The sequence below is a fragment of the Epinephelus lanceolatus genome, chromosome 9, assembly GCF_041903045.1.
Source record: "Epinephelus lanceolatus isolate andai-2023 chromosome 9, ASM4190304v1, whole genome shotgun sequence".
Lineage (NCBI taxonomy): Eukaryota > Metazoa > Chordata > Actinopteri > Perciformes > Serranidae > Epinephelus > Epinephelus lanceolatus.
The window spans coordinates 41,059,605-41,080,036 of NC_135742.1; the positions used below are offsets into that span (position 1 = coordinate 41,059,605).

General features: G+C 39.8%; 2 protein-coding genes across 4 annotated transcripts in view; one reads left to right on the forward strand and one right to left on the reverse strand.

Moving 5' to 3' along the window:
- Window positions 1-15,292, forward strand: part of fam189a2 (family with sequence similarity 189 member A2) — a 46,674-nt gene extending 31,382 nt beyond the window's left edge. For 2 of the 3 annotated variants that reach the window (XM_078170965.1, XM_033618436.2), the window contains 3 exons: window positions 1,047-1,247; window positions 4,865-5,205; window positions 7,099-15,292. In XM_078170965.1, the coding sequence (XP_078027091.1) occupies window positions 1,047-1,247; window positions 4,865-5,205; window positions 7,099-7,395 (839 nt within the window). In that variant the 3' untranslated portion in view covers window positions 7,396-15,292. The remainder of the gene's footprint in view (window positions 1-1,046; window positions 1,248-4,864; window positions 5,206-7,098) is intronic. The other variant, XR_013492057.1, reaches the window with a different exon arrangement.
- Window positions 12,900-20,432, reverse strand: part of apba1a (amyloid beta (A4) precursor protein-binding, family A, member 1a) — an 81,991-nt gene continuing 74,458 nt past the window's right edge. The window contains exon 14 of the mRNA XM_033619238.2: window positions 12,900-19,328. Within this exon, the coding sequence (XP_033475129.1) occupies window positions 19,257-19,328 (72 nt within the window). The 3' untranslated portion in view covers window positions 12,900-19,256. The remainder of the gene's footprint in view (window positions 19,329-20,432) is intronic.

Genomic DNA, 20,432 nt, shown 5'->3' on the forward strand with positions numbered 1-20,432 from the left:
AGACATTTGGTCAGATACTATATTGGTGACACTACTCTTTGGTGTCCACCTTGAAATTGTGCTGATTGTAGTTGTAAGGTGTCACGTTAGGATTTGTCCAATCACATGGCCATTAGTCTGAGTGGGCGGAAGTTTGCTGCAGAGATCAGCCTCTCAGTGGGCGGAACGAGCCACCCGCTGAAGTCCTGCCCTACCACCTCCAGTTGTGTAGCAGTTTTCTGCCATGGTTCGCGTCCTGTAGGTGATATTTTTGTGGGCGTGTTACACCAAAACCTGTTTCCCCCCGGCAATATTTTTGCAAGCGCACCGTTGCTGTGGCAACGCCCAGAACGATTGTGATTGGTTGAAAGAAGTACAAGCAGCCAGGGCGTTTTTTTCTCCAATCTCAAAGTGAGAGTCGGCCCAGCCAGACCTTTCTTTTCTTGAGAAAGGTCTGGTGAGCGAGACTACATGGCCATGTACCTGCAATATAAAAATTAAGTGTGTCGACTGATTTATAGGGAGTCTTACATGAGAGTTTTATTTGCAAGAATATTCATGAAATTATGATGGTACAGTTTGGCTGTGACCTGTGGTTGTGTGTTTTTAGGAAGTTTCCTACCAGCCTGTATTTTCCACGTAAGGAGTAATCAGTTATACACTGTGTGCAGCTTTTCTTAGTATCTTTCATTTTGTCTGCTCCCCTCATGATTCTGGTTGATTGTCTCTCTGCCTGTTGTCCCATACTCACCATGTTCAGGATACTGATACCTTCAGCTGCTTGTAGCAGTCATGTGATCCCAGTAATATTTGTCCGTATTTGTCACACTCTATGTAAAGCAGTCTCCCTGAGGTGTGTGTATCAGACACACTTGTACTGTATTTTTATATTTGTTGAAGCTTTTGTGGTGAAGACACACCATAAAGCAACGATGGGAAAGTGTGCTGCATTTCTTTGGACCAAAACCTGTGTACAGGATCTGTCAGTCTGTGTTGTCTAATTTGAAATGTCAAACACTGCCTTTTATTCTAAAAGCATGTGTCCATCTGTCTGTGTTTGGTCTTAGACAGGAGTCCCCAAATGGCATCGGCATCATCAGACATCGTTCCGCAGGCTAAGCCTCAGCTCCAACTCCAGCCTCAGCCCCAGCTCCAGCCTCCTCCTCCTCCTCAGCAGCAACAGGCCTCTACAGCACCGACCTCCTGGAGGAAAGCAAGGATCCACCGCTCCAGCAGTGACCCGGTGTTGATAGACCTCGCTGCCAAAGGTTGGCTTTTCTTTGCTCATGTGGAACTATGGAATTTTGAGAAGTTGGTACACCAATGTGATTTGTGACACACAAATCCAAAACATACAGTGATCCATCACAGTCATCCTACCCATTTATTTAGTACAGTATCTAAAAGCCATCCAACAAACTTTAAAAGTCAACAGTGTGAGTGTATTCATGCATTGGGTCTGTACACAAATTGAAATGGATGTTATAATTGTCAAGGGCCCTAGTTTAAAACCTCTTCAGCTTCCCCCCTCCCTGCCATAGACCCGTTTTTGTCTGTTTGGGAGGGGGCAGGGGATCTCTAGGGGGAGATAGCAGGTCAACAATATATGCCACATTGAAGTGGTATACATCATCTGAAAGCTGAGAACCTGAGGATTACTTTGAGATGCAGTTCAGCACTGTGTCAAGTTGTTCTAGTCATAAAACTGTAAAAAGCATTGCATTTTGGTTAGGCTCCACCTATTCAAACTTTGAAAGGTTAGAGTTTATAGGGGCATAGAACATTATGATGGAAGTATGTGATGGCTATTCCCATGATCAGTTGTGTCTCATAAGTTGTTTCAACATTGTTTGGGTTGATACCATTTGTTACGAAGGTTTGGTGCTGAATTTAAGCATTTTTTACCACTTAAGGAGTAATAAAAATTGTCACAAATCCCTCCAAAATACCACATTAAAGTACAAGTGCAACTACCAGTGCAAAGTTGATTGCATCAGTCTGACACAGCTGCACTGTCCCTCACATTATAAGTGGTTCAGTGGAAGAAAGTGGCATTTCCATTATAATGAAGAATTAATCATTTTATGAAACAAAAAGTTGGATTAAAGATTAAGTAGCCCCTCCCACATAAACATCAAAAAAAAACAAAAAAAAACTGGACCCACCTGATGTGTGTAGATGTGTGAGTGTTTATATTGTGGCAGCCTGGTGTTATTTGTACATTATTTTATGAAGGAAAACACACTGAAGAATCGTACTTGATGGCACTGTTCTCTGAACATGCTGTATGTGTCCTGTTGCCTTCAGATAACTGCAGAGATTTAATGAGCTGAAGTAGCTGAAGGAAATTGAAAAATAATTGGTGTATCTGCCCCAGGACTTTGATTTGCTCCAAAATTTAATGGGTCCTTCACTGGCCCATGCAACACCCTTCAACAAAGTTATATTAAAATCGGGCCAATACTTTAAATGTACTCCTGCAGACAAGCAAACAAACAAACTTAACCAAAAGCATCACCTCCTTGTTGGAGGTCATTACATCAGTGCAGACAGCTTTTAAGTGTCTCTGCTGTAACCTTATTAATAATCTTTTGAAAGAGCTACCCCCCTTAAATAGCTTATGTTTTAATGTAATCGAATGCCTCCATGCCGGTGATAGCCCTGGCCGTAGGCATTATGTTTTTGGGTTGCCCGTCTGTCCCATTCTTGCAAACGTGATTAAAGTTCTTCAAATTTGGCATAAATGTCCATTTGGACTTAACAATGAATTGATGTACGACATCTATTGCACGTCTGTCTGTCCTGGAAGAGGGATCCCTCCTCAGTTGCTCTTCCTGAGGTTTCTACCGTTTTTTTTTTTTTCCCCGTTAAAGGGGGTTTTTTTTGGGGAGTTTTTCCTTATCCGCTGTGAGGGTCTTAAGGACAGAGGGATGTCGTATGCTGTAAAGCCCTGTGAGGCAAATTGTGATTTGTGATATTGGGCTTTATAAATAAAATTGAATTGAAAAAACTGAATTGAATTAGAATTTGGTGATCATAGGTCAAAGGTCAAGGCCACTGTGATCTCGTCTTTCACATTCTCGTGAACTTGTTACCTCAAGAACATTGCAAGGAAATATTTAAAAAATTTGGCACAAATGTCCACTTGGACTCAAAAATGAAATGATTAGAATTTAGTGGTGGAAGGTTAAAGCAACACAATGGAGGATTGTGCTTTTTTACCTCATGGGGTCCCCCTACAGACGGAAAGATGGTATTGTCTGTTGCATAAATCTTTCTGCGCGTGTATTTGTTGACAAGCCAACGATAGAGGTGAACTTCCTGAAGCTGGCCGTGTAATGCGCGGTCATCATGTCTTCAGAACAGGTAAAGTAGCCTTATAGCATTTTGTACATACATGATTAGGCCAATTGCTTTATTTATTTATTCATTTTCGAAACTCAGAAATGAGTTGATCTCTGCATGTCAGGGCTGACCTCCTCCTCACACGGAGCGCGCGCGCACACACACACACACACACACACACACACACACACACACAAAACCTCAACAGAGTGAAGTCAGACAACAGCAGAGAGGCCACAGTGCAGATGAAGGGAATATAACTTCAAGATTACTCTAGCTGACGACAACTACACTTGTTACTGTAAGTAAGTGGGATAAAACCTCTGTCAGCCAAGCCAGTACTTTATCAATGCATGTGATCAGCATGTAGAAAGCCATATTTCAATCTGCTCTGTCCGCAGTCTCTCATTCACCGCTATTATGATTTACAATCACGGTCGACACAAGCACATCGCGCTCGCGGTGCTAACAGCAAACTGTTAAAGACAAACTAAAATGAAAGCTGTCTGTGTGTAGTCTAACACTTTATCTTAAAATGTACCTGAGGCAGCCGACCTGCAGACAGGTCAGGTCAGTGAGTCTCCTAAGTAGAGGGTAACAGCTCCAGGTCACCATCGGTCAGGGATCCCTCCTCCTCTTTCAACTCTCACCAGTGTGTGAAAGCTTGTTTTATCGCTCTCCCTTTTTCTTTTCTTTGTCTCCTCAGACAACACCTTCACCTTCTTCCTTTTCTTTGTTGCTTCAGCCATGGCAGCTACGTCTAACTTCGTTCACCTCGGTTCGGCTACGCTACTCTAAAGAGAGGAGGGGGATATGACGTATGCCATAAAGCAGCCAAATTTTGTAGTCCTTTTTGCGTCCGGGTTCCTACCCAAACCCCCAAACTGCATAGTGCCAGTGCAAGTGAAACAGACGCTCTCAAGCAATGACGAAGGTGTCATCCAACCTACTGTGATTGATGTACCATCACAAGGATCTTGGATATATATTTCTAGGGCTGAAAAACAACATTGTGTTGCTTTAAAGGTTTAGGTCACTCTCACCTCACAAACGTGTTTTTGGCCATAACTCAAGAATTCATACGTTAATCATGATAAAGTTTCACACAAATGTCTAATAGGATAAAATGATGAAGTGATGATATTTTCTATCTAAAAGATATAGATACTGAATTGGTGACATTATCTTGGATGTCCATCTTGAAACTGTGCTGATTATAGTTATAAGGCGTCACGTTAGGATTTGCTTGGTCGACTGATTTATAGGGAGTCTTACATGTGGCTTGTATAGAGCTTCTGTTCTTTTGGGGGGAAGATACATATGAAGCATCAATGTTTTCACAGACATGGATGTAAACTGTAACTGCAACATGACAGGTTTGCAAAGGCATACATTCTAGTTCCTTTTGGTAACTAAATATGTTTGTGCCACTAAAGCTCTGTTTCACACTTAAGTACTGTTTGCAAATGATGTTATGTTGGATATACGTGGATAATTGGAGAGCTCAAACCATTGTCTTCTCTTCTCATGTCTGCTGTAGTGCTAAGCAGCAGCGACGCTCCCCTTGCTTCCTCTCCTCAGACCACAGATTCCTCCACCCAGACCTCCCAGCCCACACTGGCTGCCTATACCCAGGGCCAGGTCACACTGCGTCGGGGCAACAACGACAGCAGGACCCCTCGCCGGCCCCGGCCCTCCTCCATGGTGGACTACCAGAGCTACAGACACACACAGCAGCTGGTCAGGAAAATCTTGGAGCAGCCAGCCGCCCAGGGCCTGGCCCCGGAGGTCCAGGAGCTGGTGGACAGCATACGGAATGTCCTGCAGTCAGATCAGGAGCACATGGAGGAGGCTGTACGCTGCGCCAGTTACATAGAACAGGTAGGAGCTCAAACCCAAATATTTCTCATACAGAACTACAGATGTGACCTCTAACACAAAAATCAGTAATGGGAAGTTTACACATTTGAAAATGGGTTAAGTACAGATAAGTATGCTTGGTAATGGTAAACTAAAAGGATAAGGCTGCCATTATTTTTAGATTTCTTATAGTGAAACAAATCCCATGAAAAGACCAAAATCCACAATGTGTTTCCATTAATTCCTACTGAGGACATACATCTCACAAATATAAAGTTTCATTTTTTAAAAACAGGCTCACTAATTTCCTAAAACAACTGCTTACTGTAGTTGTTAACACACGTTGATAAAAGAAGTGATGCATTTGTTGGGGACTATTTAAAGCATGGGATTAAGGTGAGACACTACAGGTGAATAGGGAAAAATGTATGATTAATAGATATCACCATTAAATTTACCCTGGGGAATACTTCCTTTCTTTCTTTTTTGTATTACATGTCTTCTGATATAGATAGATAGATACGCAAATGAGACAATATCTAATTAAATAAAAACTAATTTGCATACATTTTCCAGAAGAGAAATCTAAACATTGGATAAAGCCAGGTCCAAAATTCTTGTTTCATTTTGTTGACATATTAGAGTCAAAGGTTTTTACAGAATAAAACATAAAACATAAATTGAGCATTGTGTTAGTTCAGGCAGGACACAATGTCAAGCTCAGCATACATCCCAGCTACATCAGCTGATCTCAAACAGCCCATTCAACAGATGGAGCATCTGATTGCTAGAAAGGAGTAATCTACCTGTCAGCAGCTAGGATTCCTTTCTATGCAACCGACTGGCAAATCTCAATCAGGACGCCCTATTTAAACCAACTTTGGCCTGCTGACTGTAGCTGCTGCCTGTGCAAGCCACTTTGTAACCTGCCTCCACTTGGAGTTAACCAAAGAAAATCTTGGTTGACTGAAATTCTACCTACTCTTTGACTAATCGATTGGTCGATGGGGGGAAAAAATCTGCACAGGTTCTCTCGAGATTAACTAAATCGCTACAGTGCACTGTGTGTTCTCTACCTGGTAGGACTGTGTGTCCACCGAAGCATTTTTCCTGTCACAGGGCTCGACATTACCACTTGCCCAGGGCAAGTTAACTCTGTGTTCAGGCAAGTGAAATGCCCTGAGTGAAATATAAATGTGCTCTCCAATATAATAATGTCTGAAAATAAACTGCACACACTCAACTCTTTTCTACTTGACCTGCTTGCGTAAGTCCATCTCACCACTAAGTGTTGACTGATGAGAAAAATCTGACATGCTGGACACAATGGTGGTTAACTTTGGGATTGATAATGTCATATATAACATAAGGTTACCAGCATTAAATATCTCTGTAACACTGCATGCAAGAAAGAGACTTACTTTTTTTTTTTTAGCCCAGTAGCTAACATTAGCCATCATGCCGCTCCAACAAGGGTTGAGGTGTGATCCTGTTCCTTTCAGAAGCTTTATAATCCAGCCTTGAACTGCAGAGTCTTTTTGGAGACTAAGTAAAATAAATCCATAATGATAAATCCAACACAAAAGGTATTCTGTGGTTATTTATCCATTTTTCAGATCAAATATGTGACTTACAGAATGTTTAACTTTTGATAAAATGCTGTGCTCATTACTGTCACCAGCCGTCAGATCACATTGGAGAGGGGGCGGGACAAACACAGCAAAGACACAGTCATTACAGAGGACAATTTTGAGTGCTGAACAACAACAGCTGGTATTTTTCAGCTGAGTTCAAGAAACACTGTGGTGGACACATGGCAAACACCAGCGAGTGTCAAAAGCATACAACCTAACAATCCAAACCAACTGACCAGAACTTTACAGTCCTAAACTTTTGTTTCCTGTTTGCTTTCAGGCATTCACTGACTCAGAGATGGGTCCCGGTCAGCCTAAACCTGCCAAGCAGCCAGCAGGGAGTTACTCCCAGACTTTCCCTCGCCCCCCCAGGAGACGGCCCGGTCTGCTGCACCTGCAGAGCTGTGGGGACCTCAGCTCCTTCACCTGTGCTGCATTGGAGTCTGTGGAACATGGAGGAAACAGAAGAGCGGGCTCTAGAGGGGGTTCAAGGGCAGGGTCAAGGACAGGGTCCCGCCGGGATCAACCCGAACGCCCTCACAGTCTGATTGGAGTCTTTAGAGAGACGGTGCTTTGAGGAAAAAACTGTTGTGTTAAAATACGTTGGATGGCAACACAGCTGGATGCTGCCTCAACTATTGCTAAAAACTCTGAGGAAACTTTTTGAATCCAACCACTAAGGAGGATATGTGTGTGTGTGTGTGTGTGTGTGTGTGTTTAGATGTGTATGTATGAATGCAGTTATTAAAAAAAACAAAAACAAACTTTTTTGCTCTGCTAATACTGTTTTTGTGACAACTTATTTGTTACATATAAAAAAATATGGAAACTTGTATTGAAACATATTGTAGTACCTGGCATCCCAAGTTTTGTATGCACTGAGATTTTACCACTGTAATAAGTTTGCATTTGTTCCAGTCAGCTCAATACAGCTATACATGACAGCCATTCTTTTCCATGTATCATGGTTTTATTTAATAGAGATGCACTGACTTAAATATTTCAGATATTGACAGTAACAGTAATGCTTTATTTTATGAGTCCATAATTTCATATGACTTCCCAATAAGTTTGGTTCTAACTATAAAAAAAATTAGGAATGGACTATTCATTCATGATTCACTAATTATTGGAAACTATGTTGAATCATGTTTGTCTGCAGAAAAATCATTTTTTCATGTTTAGTTGACCTGCTGTCAGAGGTGTTGGACTGGAGTCACATGACTTGACTCGAGTCTCGGTCTTGCTTTGATAAACAACCTGCTTTGACTTTGATATTCATGACTTTAGACCTGATTTAGACATGTAACTTGAAAGAGCTTGACTTTTTTTAAATATTGAGAGGTTATGGTTTGTTTTAAAACATGATTGGGTGAGGGAAAGCTTAGGTAGCTAGAAAGCTAATGTTTGACCAGAACATCAGAATTTCGTATGGCTTGACTTGTGACTACCTTGATCTGAGCAATGAATTGACTTGTCTTGTTTTACCTTTAGCAGGGACTTAGCCTGCTTGATTTTCACCCCAGTGACTCGGGGCTTGCTTGAGATTTGTAGGTGTGTCTTGCACCACCTCTGTCAGCTGTGCACTGACCCAAAAGCAAAAAAAAGTTACACTAGCAATTAATTAGAAATAAAATGTTAACAGTTTTGCCAGTAATTGGTACCAGATGACAAAGATCTTTTCAGTAAGTTTCTTGAAAATTATTTGAAAATGACAGACCATTCAATGAATTGTTCCCAGTCAACCTGCCAGGGTAGTAAGTAGCAGCAACAAAGCTTAATTGTGAAAGTTCCATTCAGGTTTTTGTAACCTCTGCAAGTTAATTGTAGCACTTCCAATGCAACAAATTGACTTTGGTCTAGAATGTACGTGTTGTTATTGTATTGTTGCCATAAAATGTATGTACAGTTGCATGCAACATTTTGACACCCTGGTCAAAATTTTGTTCACTGTAAATAGTTGAGAAAGTAGAAGATGACCTGAGCTCCAAAAGGCATAATGTTAAAGATGACACATTTCTTCAATGTTTTAAGCAAGATTACTTTTAATTTCAATCTTTTACAGTTCCAAAATAACAAAAAAGGAAAAGAGCCTGAAGCAAAAGTTTGGGCACCCTGCACGGTCAGTACTGTGCCCACTTTGGCAAGTATCACAGCTTCTAAATGCTTTTTGTAACCAGCTAAGAGTCTTTCAGTTCTTGTTTGGGGGATTTTCACCCATTCTGCTGCAGAAGTCTTCTAGTTCTGTGAGATTCTTGGGCCGTCTTGCATGCACTGCTCTTTTGAGGTCTATCCTCATATTTTTAATGATGTTTAGGTCGGGGGACTGTGAGGGCCATGGCAAACCTTCAGCTTGCTCCTCTTAAGGTAGTTCATTGTGGATTTCGAGTTGTGTTTAGGATCATTGTCCTGTTGTAGAAGCCATCCTCTCTTCATCTTCAGCTTGTTTACAGATGGTGTGATGTTTGCTTCCAGAATTTGATGGCATTTTGTCAATCCATTCTTCCCTCTACCTGTGAAATGTTCCCTGTGTCACTGGCTGCAACACAAGCCCAAAGCATGATCAATCCATCCCAGGTGTTCTTTTCATGAAACTCTGCACCCTCTTTTCTCCAAACATACCTTTGCTCATTGTGTCCAAAAGTTCTATTTTAACCTCATCAGTCCACAGGACTTGTCTCCAAAAAGCATCAGGCTTGTTCAGATGTTCCTTTGCAAACTTCTGACGCTGAATTTTGTGGTGAGGACAGAGGAAAGGTTTCCTTCTGATGATTCTTCCATGAAGGTCATATTTGTACAGGTGTCACTGCACAGTAGAACAGTGCACCACCACTCCAGAGTCTGATAAATCTTAGTGCAGGTCTTTTGTTTTGCTTTTCTGGCAATCCTACAAGCAGCTTTCTTTGAAAGTTTTCTTGGTCCTCCAGACCTCAACTTGACCTCACAGTTCCTGTTAACTGCCAATTCTTGATTACACTACGCACTGACGAAACAGCTACCTGAAAACATCTCCTTATAGCGTTCTCCTGCTTTGTGGGCATCAGTTATTTTAGTTTTCAGAGTGCTAGGCAGCTGTTTAGAGGAGCCCATGGCTGCTGATTGTTGGGACAAGGTTTCAGGAGTCAGAGTGTTTATAAAGCTTTGAAATTTGCATCATCTGAGCTTGCCTAACGATGATTGTGAACAAGCTATAGCCCTAACAAGCTAATTATGGTCTGGAACCTTGTTATAAGTTGTCTGTGAGCTCAAATGTCTTGGGGTGCCCAAACTTTTGCATGGTGCTCCTTTCCTGTTTTTTTTTCAATCTAACATTGTACAAAAAAATAACACACTGATCTTGCTTAAACTGCTGAAAAACATGTTTCACCATTAACTTCATTCCTTTGAGAGATGCCCAAACTTTTGTATGCCATTGTATAGCTGTGCTTATGGTGGTGGCTGTAAGGATTACCAAGGCTATGACCACAGCCGTAGCCAGAATCATAGCTTTTGCCAGAAAAACAGCTGTAGTTGCAGCTGTAGCCATAGGTGTAACCATTGCTACAGCCCTAAGAACAACCCCAGCCTTTTCATCCACCACATTGCCAGAATAAATGATGGCATTCTACATTTATGAAAATCAGGTTCCGTAACATTTGTACATTGTTCTGTAGAAGATACGTTGAAACTTTACATTTCAACAATGCTGTGGTTAATGTGTGGTAGGTTTATGCACAAAAACAACTTGATTATGGTTAGGAAAATATCATGTTCTGGCTTGCCAAAAGCCAGAGCCAATGGTTGTGCAAAATGTAATTTGAGTTCGAAGTGGTTCAGAAAATATTTCTCTGTAGGACTTTTTGGGAACAGGATTCTGTTTAAGTGCTAGTTTGGGCTTTGATATAGACAGCATTCTTCAAGCTGTTTGTTTGCCAAGTGTAGCATATGTGTGCTGACACATGTGTGTGACTGACTGTTGACAAGGCCCATTACTAATCATTGCTGCATACCTGATTAATTATCATTATTTTCCCTTTTGTATCTCTTTCCTTTACAAACATTGCTCATTTACTAATACATGAAAGCCTCACAGATGACATCCTCATTACCTTGTTGCAAACTCAGATCTCTACAAGCTGTCACTAGAACTGGGCATCCATTTGCTGTGTGTGATTTTTGCAAACAGCAGAATAACTCTCATGCAGTAGATTAACCACCATGAGAGTAAATGAAAACGATGTAAAACTAATCAGACTCTCTTAATGACCAAACAAATTACAACAGCTATATCCTCCATTTAAGATGTGTGATTGTCTGTAGCTCAATATAATTGTATTTGCAGAAAGGTGTTTTTATTGTATCTGTTTACTCTACAAATACAGTTATTTGTGGTGCAGTTTGATTTGAATATGGTACATCTCTCTCTTCTGTAGCTGCCCAGTACCTCCACATCACTCTTGCTGCTGAGGTTCTCCATTTGGTCATTAACAGCAAATGGAAAGTTTGACAAGATGGTGATTGCATTGATCCAACACTAATGAGAAAATTCTAAATATTTTTGTTGCTTTAAAACATCAGAGTTCCTGTCAGTGTACAACCATATAATCCTATGAGCCGATCACTGTGTATTGTCAAGACCTGTTGAGGGAAGCGAGCTCAGTCGCCAGAAGAAAATGTTGGCATTGTAAGTTTTTGCAAACCACAAATATGTTACATTTGTACGTTTCATACATATCATAACATTTCTAACGTGACATAGTACGTGAACTAACTTTATCATTGGGAGGTGGTGGATAGTGTGACACCTAGGCGAGAAGCCTGCCAAGCTGCAGATCACTGTTTGACACCAACAACAAAACCAGTTGTGATTAAGCAAGTCATTGCTGTTTTTCCAACAGCTTTTCAGGCATGGAAACCAGGTATTTAAAGGCAAAACATGATATTTTCTTAACCATAACCAAGTGGCTTTTGTGCCTAAACCTAACCACACTATTAACACAGCATTGTTAAAATGTTAAGTTTCACCATATCTGCACATACTAATGGACAGCTCTAACATACTGTGGTTTGCAGAAATGTACCATGCCAACATTTCTTTTGCTGATTGGGTTGAATTAAATACTCCCAACAAAACCCCAATCTTGGAACCCATCAGTTATCTCTGATGATGATCAGCCTCTGGGGATGAGGGCCAATATTTAGGGTTGATCTGGTGTGGCCAGGAGATATAGGAGCAAAGGCTTTCTCTTCTGTGCGCCAGCCATTTTGATTAATCTCTATAATATCTGCATATGAATACAGATGAATTTAAACAAAGCTAACATGAAGCAAACTAATCGTCAGACCTAGCTGATGGGTTCTGAGATTGCATTTCACCCATAGACCCTATATAGAGATGGACAACGTGTCTCCACTTACCCCTGCTGTACAAAAATGAAGCCAAAATATCCCGAATACGGGCACTGTCATGTTGGTCCTGCCCAAACACCTGTACAACCATTCATGAGCAGCATAATTGATGGCGAGCACACTGATTGGCAGACAGAGCTGTCAATCATGACATTTAACCCCTTTTTATAGCATCAAATAACTAATTAGCAAACTTAACCGAACTTTTTCAGATAAACAAACCATTGAACATACAGCAATCTGATAAGAACTCCCTAAAATTACAGAAACCATCTTTGAGAAAAATGTTTTTGAGGTGTACTTTAGAGTTTTTAGCTTGGCCCATGTCTGATCTACTAACTGTACTGCAGCAAGCCACCAGGGGGTGATCAAGAGGTTTTGGCTTCACTTTTAGGGAGCTGTCACGCCATCCATCTTTTTTATACAGTCTGTGATTTCGCCTCTCCACACCAGCATCTATCTGTCGTTCAAAAGTGTCTGGTCAATGCTTCTTGGACAACAAATGGAAACCAGAAAACTTAAGATACAAAAATCTTGTCCCGCCACCTACAGATTCTGCATACGTATGCAGAATTTGTTGCTCTGTTGCTTTATGGAATGACATTTTCTGCAAGAAAAGAATCCTGAACAGCGAAAATTCCTCAAAGACAAGTTCCTTCAGGGCTCATTTAGAAACTACAATTAAAACCAAAGTCCTTCTGCAAGTCATTTATTGTTGTAAATACTGTTACAAACATTCGGGCTCTGGTACAGGAATGTAGCTCCAATAGCTAGAACATCACAGAAAAAAAGCTAGCAAATAAATAAACATTGCTGCTGCTTTACAGAAATGGTATTTTTCTTGTTTGCTTTTTTTTTTTTTTTTTTAAATCTGTAGACACATTGAGAGTTAACGTTTCAGTTACATTCAAAATGAGTGCACTTATAAATACTCATTAGCCAATCCTGCTGCCTGCCACCAGCTTCAAGTGCTTGTTCTGTGGTTAGCTTCATTGTGTCACGCTAGCCTACAATCCCTGACAGACCATAGAGGGAAAATATCACACACACCTTAAATTATATTGTGCTCTAGCTGTACATCAGTGTCATTTCACACAATCAGTTTCCTACATTCCATTCAAATGAAAACATCGCTTTCTATTGACTGAAGTTTTCCTATAGGCCAACCCAAACACACAGAAGTATATATCTTTACATAGTTTTCTATATATTTCATCTATATGTGTACTTTATATATCCAGCTGGTTTTTGTTTGAACATGGAGTACATTGGTTGTAATCACACACCACACACACACTAGAAGTAAGAACAGTACAGCATAATCACGTGGCCTCAGAGAAGCCCATGGTAAAAGTCCAAAAATGGCTGCCGTTGCCGCTATTCCTCTTCAGTATCAGTTTTTACATCATAAAAAGTCCAGTAGTGGTAGTAAGGCCAAGATGAGCTTCATCGATGAGGTCAGACAGATGGACTAAGCAGTGGGTTTTGAAGTTGGGGTATACAGTGGGATACATGTTTTAGCCTTAAACTCAGAGAAATGTAAAAAAAAAAGAGAACACAAGTCCTGTTGGCAATGTCCAACAGGGAACTAAAAGCTTGTCGAGTCAAGAAAGTTGCGTTGTTGCCAGGTACATTCTCAGAGATGCAGAGGAGATGGTGTTGGGTTCAAATGTTGTAGTCCTTTGGAAGAGACAGTCTCCTCAGATTAATAATAATAAAAAACAAACAAACATTGAAACAAAGTCCAAATTTAGAGGCCTTTAAAAAGTTCTTAATTCTAAAGAGTTGTCACTTTTAACCTTGATCACAACTACAATGCAATCCCTGTCGACTTGACTGTTGTACTGCAAGGAAAACTAGAAAGCATTACAGATGTGCACACTTTAAGTCAAGTGTAAAGTCCATTCCTATTCATACTGATCTAGTTCACTAAGACGTGATGTGCATCCACCATCTGTGACTGCTTCATCCATTTAAAACTGGAGACAGGAGAGGGAAATAACTGACGTTTTTCTGTGTTGTAGGTGATGACTGGTCCAAAACACATAAAAAACAGCTCTGTTGATGTGCTACATTTTTAAAAGACAGTGTACATTTACAATACATGGGATTAGTTCTGTTTAACAAAAAAACTTGAAATTATCAATTTGAGCCTTAAATTACAGTAAACAGGATTCACATTTGTTTTGCATCTTACAAATAAAATAAATGCTTCACAAATCTTTTTTTGCACTTACTTCAGTCAACATGAAACTTTCTGATATTTTCTACATGTTACAAGCTATGTCCTTATTGAATTCAACCAATAAGCTTGCTTAAGTTTTTTTTTTTACACTGACAGTAGCTAAAATGGCTAGTGTGTAGGATTTCATGCCATCTAGTGGTGAGGTTGCAGACTGCAACCAACTGAAACTTCTGCAGTGTGCCAAGTGTGCGGGAAAGCTACAGTGGCTGATGCGAAAATTTGAGTGGCCCTGTCTAGGGCCATTCTGGATCATAGCTGTATAAAGAGAACTGGATACAGTGTTGGCTGGGCGCCCAGTTCATTCCTTTGACAGCTGCTCAGTGGTGCATGAAGCCAAAAAAAGTTTGACTTTCCAGGTATAAAAATATCCAGCTCTTACACATCATGGGGCCCATGGAGCAAATGCAGTACTTTGAATGGGGATAAAATGCTGCTCCTCTAGGCTTTTGAAATGTTATGGGACTGAATGGATCAAATCCCAATAGTGCAATGATTCATTTTGTGGGGGCTGTTATGCTCAAAAATGTATCCACTGTTTCACAATTAAACTTTACACCAGCCATTTGAACTTTCAATTAAACAGGATTCTTCAATTAAACAGGATTTGTGTTTGTTTTGCATCTTACAAATAAAGAAAATTGCTTCACAAATCTATTTTTGCACTTACTTTAGTAAACATGAAATTAACGGATATTTTCTTACAAGTTATGTCCTTGTTGAATTGAACCAATCAGCTCTCTTATGTTTTACAAAGAGAGCAAGGGCTTGGAGACAGTTTTATGTGACTGCAGTAACACATGAGCCACTTATTTCAATATTAAACTTTAAAAAAAAAAAAAAATCATCTAAAATCTTCAGATCAGACATGTAATCCTTAGAGCCTAAATATACTGTGATTATAATACAGATACAGAACCTGGTCCACATGAACACGAAGTCAATGGCAATCAGCTTGTTGATTGAAAGGCAACATTTAACAACATTAAATTTAATGATTTTTTTTCCCTTTTTTTTTTTTTTTTTTTTAAACCTTCTATTTGTAAGTGTGGCATCTTACTCAGTATACACAACTGACCTAGTGGTACATGAATAACTATGTAGACAACTTCAATTAAAAGTAAATCAGTTTAAAATGTGCTTACATCTGTCTTAGCTGTAGCATACATCGTCAAAAGTGCACATTAAAACATTCACTTTAACAGCTTTAACATGTTTTATATCAAAGCAGGAAAAAACTTTACTGTTTTTGAGTTCATGTTTGTCTCATGTGATCCCAGCACTTTAACTGTTTAAAATACCTTCAATTCAAACCAGCAGATAATAAAAATATCCAGCATTTTGAAAAGTCCATGCCAGTGTTTTCATGTTTTAGCCCATTGCTCTCTAACATGCCTGTTGCTCATTTTCCACAGCAAAACCGTTTTTAGTTTTTAGAGCCAGCCACTGATTTCCCAATGAGCTTGTAGAGACTGGAAACCTTGACAACAACAGTGCTCACTGGGAATGATTTTCCAACCCAAGTTTCAAGTTTTTGCAAGCTGATTTTTTAGAAGATGAAAGTTGCCTGCAAAAATGCAAACTACTGAAGTACTTAATAGTAAAAGGGATAAAATATGAAATACCAGTACAGTCATTTAAGGGTAGAGTCTTATAGGGTGGTGCAGGAATGAGCCCAAAAACCTGGAATTAAGTTAGCATCTTAGCACTCCCAGCTCCCTTGTCTTGAAACAGATTTTTTAGATGGATTTTTGGCCAGATGCCTGAAATAAGGTTTGTGGTTAACACAAGCTGAAGAGACCTTCACATTTTGTTCTACCACATAAAATTCATTGTATATCCGCACGTCATCATATTGGACTGATAAGGTCTTTAAAATAAACTGTCGGAATCTGCCAACATGCTACTTGAAAAGAATTGTATTTCATGTCTCCATCCAGGGGCATAAATATAGAGAGTGAGCAGTGCGGTTGCGGTTGCACCGGGGCCCGTGGGGTGGGGGGCACCCATAGAGAGTTAGTCTGCACCTTCAAAAATACAACTGTAAAGTTCTGTTAAACTAAAAATAGTGCTATTTGCCATTTATGCCCACAAAAAGGCCAAGACGGCCAAATCAGTGGCAGTCTATAGCAAAATTATATGCTAATTCTACACAAACTATAAAAACTATACATAAACTACAAAAAAACACTATTCAATTAAATAAATCATTTCTTTGGTATTTTTGTCATATACAGATGATGCAAAGATGACTAATGGGTGAAACATATGTTGTTGCTGTCCAATGTTAAGTCTTTATTTGATGTGATGAGATGCTACGATATATGGTAGCTAGTTGAGACACAAAATCAAAAGTCAAAGTAACATGCTCTGGGGCCCGCAATGACTTCCTTATGCCACTGTCTCTATCTGTGGGTGGGCCATCACGATAAGAGCATGCATGCATAATATTATGTTAATTCCGCTACAGAAGAGACTTGATGATCACTAAAATTAGGTGGGGAAAAGGGAATTTATCGATATCTGTATCAATTATTGGCCAATTAAATTGTTTTATATTGGCATATCGGATATTGGTAAAAAATCCAATATTGTGCATCCCTAGTAAAGTGGCTGTTAACAACTGGCTAAATGAGACTACAGAACACCATCACGGCAAATACGTTTTTACAGCCATGTTGTGGTGGTGATATTAAGTCATGTGACGGGGGTGTAGTTTGTTTGTAGCCTGACGTTGGCTTTTTACTCCTAGGGAATGCATTTATGCTTCAAAAATCATAAAAGTAGTGTTCATTTGTAAAGATTATATTGCTGAACAAAACGTGCAAGTATCAAACTTTTGCTTGTGAAAGACCTTTTTTCTGCATTTCAATCCAATTGAAAAGAAACCCATGAGCTTTTAGTCAAGGAAACAAGGTGATGCTAACTTCTGCGCTGGCTTACAAATACACGTCATCCCTGGACCAATCTCTTATAAGCACCATTCAAGTTTGAAACAAGCTACTGTACAGTGATATTTTGTGTATAAACACACAATAAAAATATCAAATTACCCTGAAATAATAAAATAAGAAAAAACTAAAAGAATCATGTTTCAAGTTGTTGACAAAATAAACACAAAAAGCCATTGCACTTTTGATGAGAGTTGAACAGTTTGCATTGCAGGAACAGAAAAGCGAATGTTTGGTGGACATGATTTGAAGACAGAGTGGCGTTAGAGTGGAATACACCCAGTCAGCAACATGTATTCCCTCTGACTGACTACACTTCAGTAACCTCAGAATATAACACATGTTGTATTTCAGTTGGGTTAAAACTAAACTTCACCGTAGCCTGCTGGGTTATAGCTTTCACCTTCATAGCTCTAAATAATCTAATAATCCTGATCATGTATTTCCAATTTATGTAAAATTCCCAACTTCCCATTTTTTCTTAAATGAATTATTATCATTCATCACATTTATAAGGACATTAAAAATTCCAAAAATGTCACATTAAACTCATAATAAAATTCAACAATTGTCACTCACTCACAAATTTGGTTATTAAAGGATGCTACATGTAAAAGGGTGATGGGATGTCTTTGGTGATCACTGAAAATATATTAAAAGATTCATTTTGCTGTAACTTTAATGGTTTATTAAAGGATGCATCTGGGTTCAGGTGGTGTTTGTTGGTAAATGTAAATTCTAAAATTATGTCAAACATGCTCTGTGGTGTAACAGATTTCCCTGTGAGTCAGCTTCATGAACAACTGTTTGTGGTGTAAGAGAGGGATTAGTTTAATGGCTGTTATTACATGCTGACTGGAGCTACTGCTGGTGCCATGTACACAGGATACACATATGAAACAAATGGGATGGAAATACAACTACTATAACAACTGACTACAGCTGAATTGGAAAGCTTTCCTGTTGGAAATGAGGAGTGCAAAATGGAGCTGCAGCGTCAACTCTTCTACAATGCAGCAAACGTGGAATGTGACGAGGGGGAGTGTGTGTTTGCACACTCATTTGTCAGCAAGATTCACGTTCTCCCTCTGTGGGGAGCTCTGTGTTGTGCAAAGAACACCAACGTACAGTATTTGGAGTGGATTACAGGAGGGAAAGCGAAAGTAGGCCTGGTCCTACGAAATGTAGCTACAACATGAGTGTAAAACGCCCAAAAAACAGAAATAAATGATAACTATAACAAGACACAAGCAGTGTTCTGCCAGTGAAATAGCAGCATGGCAGGAGGTACAGTCACTGTGTAAAGGTTAGGGTTGGATGTGCAGATTGCCTTAAAGTCTACAATCAGGGTTCAGTTACCGCTCCTTAAAAATAAGGTTTCTACTGGGTGATAAGTTTTCATTTCTATATTTAACAATGAGCAAAACTGTCACCAAACTGTCTTAGTTGCCTAAAGTGAACATTAAAGATACACAGAGGAATAGTTATCTGCTCCCAAGTTATAAAGTGTAAATTGTGTTGAGTTTCAGAACATCAACAGTGAACCAGGAAGAAGATTTTAGGATTCTGGGGCACAACAAGGCGCTGAAAATGCTTAAGGTGTAAACATCCTTTCACCAATTGCACATTTAGCCTAAGTAAGAAAACAAATCTTTTAAAGACTACAGATGGGTTTCTACGTTGTTGTCTCTTGAAGGCTGAGCAACAGAACAATCCTACTAACATCGCACTCTCGTCCATCAACAGTGAACAGAAGGGGACAGGATGAGCACTGGGCTGGGCAGAGGGGGTCGGCTTGGGAAGTGACAAGTGATTGCAGGACGTTTAAAGGGTGTGTGAGGTCAGGGCTTTGTCTTGTTAAATGTAAACAGGCTGCTCCTGGGCAGTCAGCAGGCGGTACATGGCTGCAGGCATCGTCTTCATGTGGATCTGAGACAGTCACAGACACAAGAAAGCATTCAGTTAATGGAATATTACTAGTTAATGTCTTTGAAGATCAGGTGCCAATTCTGGCAGTCGTTGCTAAGCCAGACATGCCAGTGATTCTGGAAACTGCCATTGTTGCTGCTGGTTGTAGTAACAGCACAGTTACCAGGGGTGGGGGAAAAAATCAATACAGCTTAGGAATCGCGATATTTTGCGTGGTGATATTATATCAATACAAGTATTGATCTTTTATTATATACATTATTAATTTTTGCAAATACACATTTTTATACAACTTTTGATACTAGAATAATAAAATCAATTGCTTTTCCAGTCCACTCGATGGTGCTGATTTGTATTTTTTTCCTGGTCAGGTCAGCAGAGGTCTCAGTCAGCAGCATTTGGCAGGAAGTTCACCAAAACAAAGATGGAGGCACCGCAACAAGAAATCAGAAATACGCTGGCTGTTGCTGGTCAAACAAGTATGATCTTATTCTTTAACAAAAATGTCTCTCTCTGTAGGGATCTTTTCTATAAATTGTAAAACACTTAAATTAATAATCTGAACATGTCAATGGCAAATCAAGCACTTAAATGTATGCAAACTGACTGTGCGTACATGCCCTGAATGGTACATACATAACATTGCAGCCTGTTTTGCTACTACTGGTTGCAGCAGTTCAAGGTGCCGAACACATGCCGCATTTTTTGCGCCCTCAAATTCATTGTTTTCAATGTAGACCTGTGGCAGTTACGTTCAAACGTCAGGCAGCGTCGCTGCGTGCACGTGTTCCCAAGTGCCTATTTTTCAGGGCGTAATGGCTGCACCCTGAGATAAAACAGAGTTCGATTTTTCGCATGCCATGTGATGAGGTCCAACCAATCACAGCCAAAAGATATTTTTCCCTTTATCTGTAAATATCAGTCTGTGATAAATATGGAGAAGAAGTTAATTTTAAGGCAGGGCTGCCAGAGCTTTACATCTGTATCACAGACAACAGGCCTACACACTATCAGGGCCTGTAAGAAGATCAGCTCTGCACTCAGGATTTCAGGGAAATAGGCCATGATACTGTGCTTGTTAAGGTTGCTTAGCGACAAGAGTAG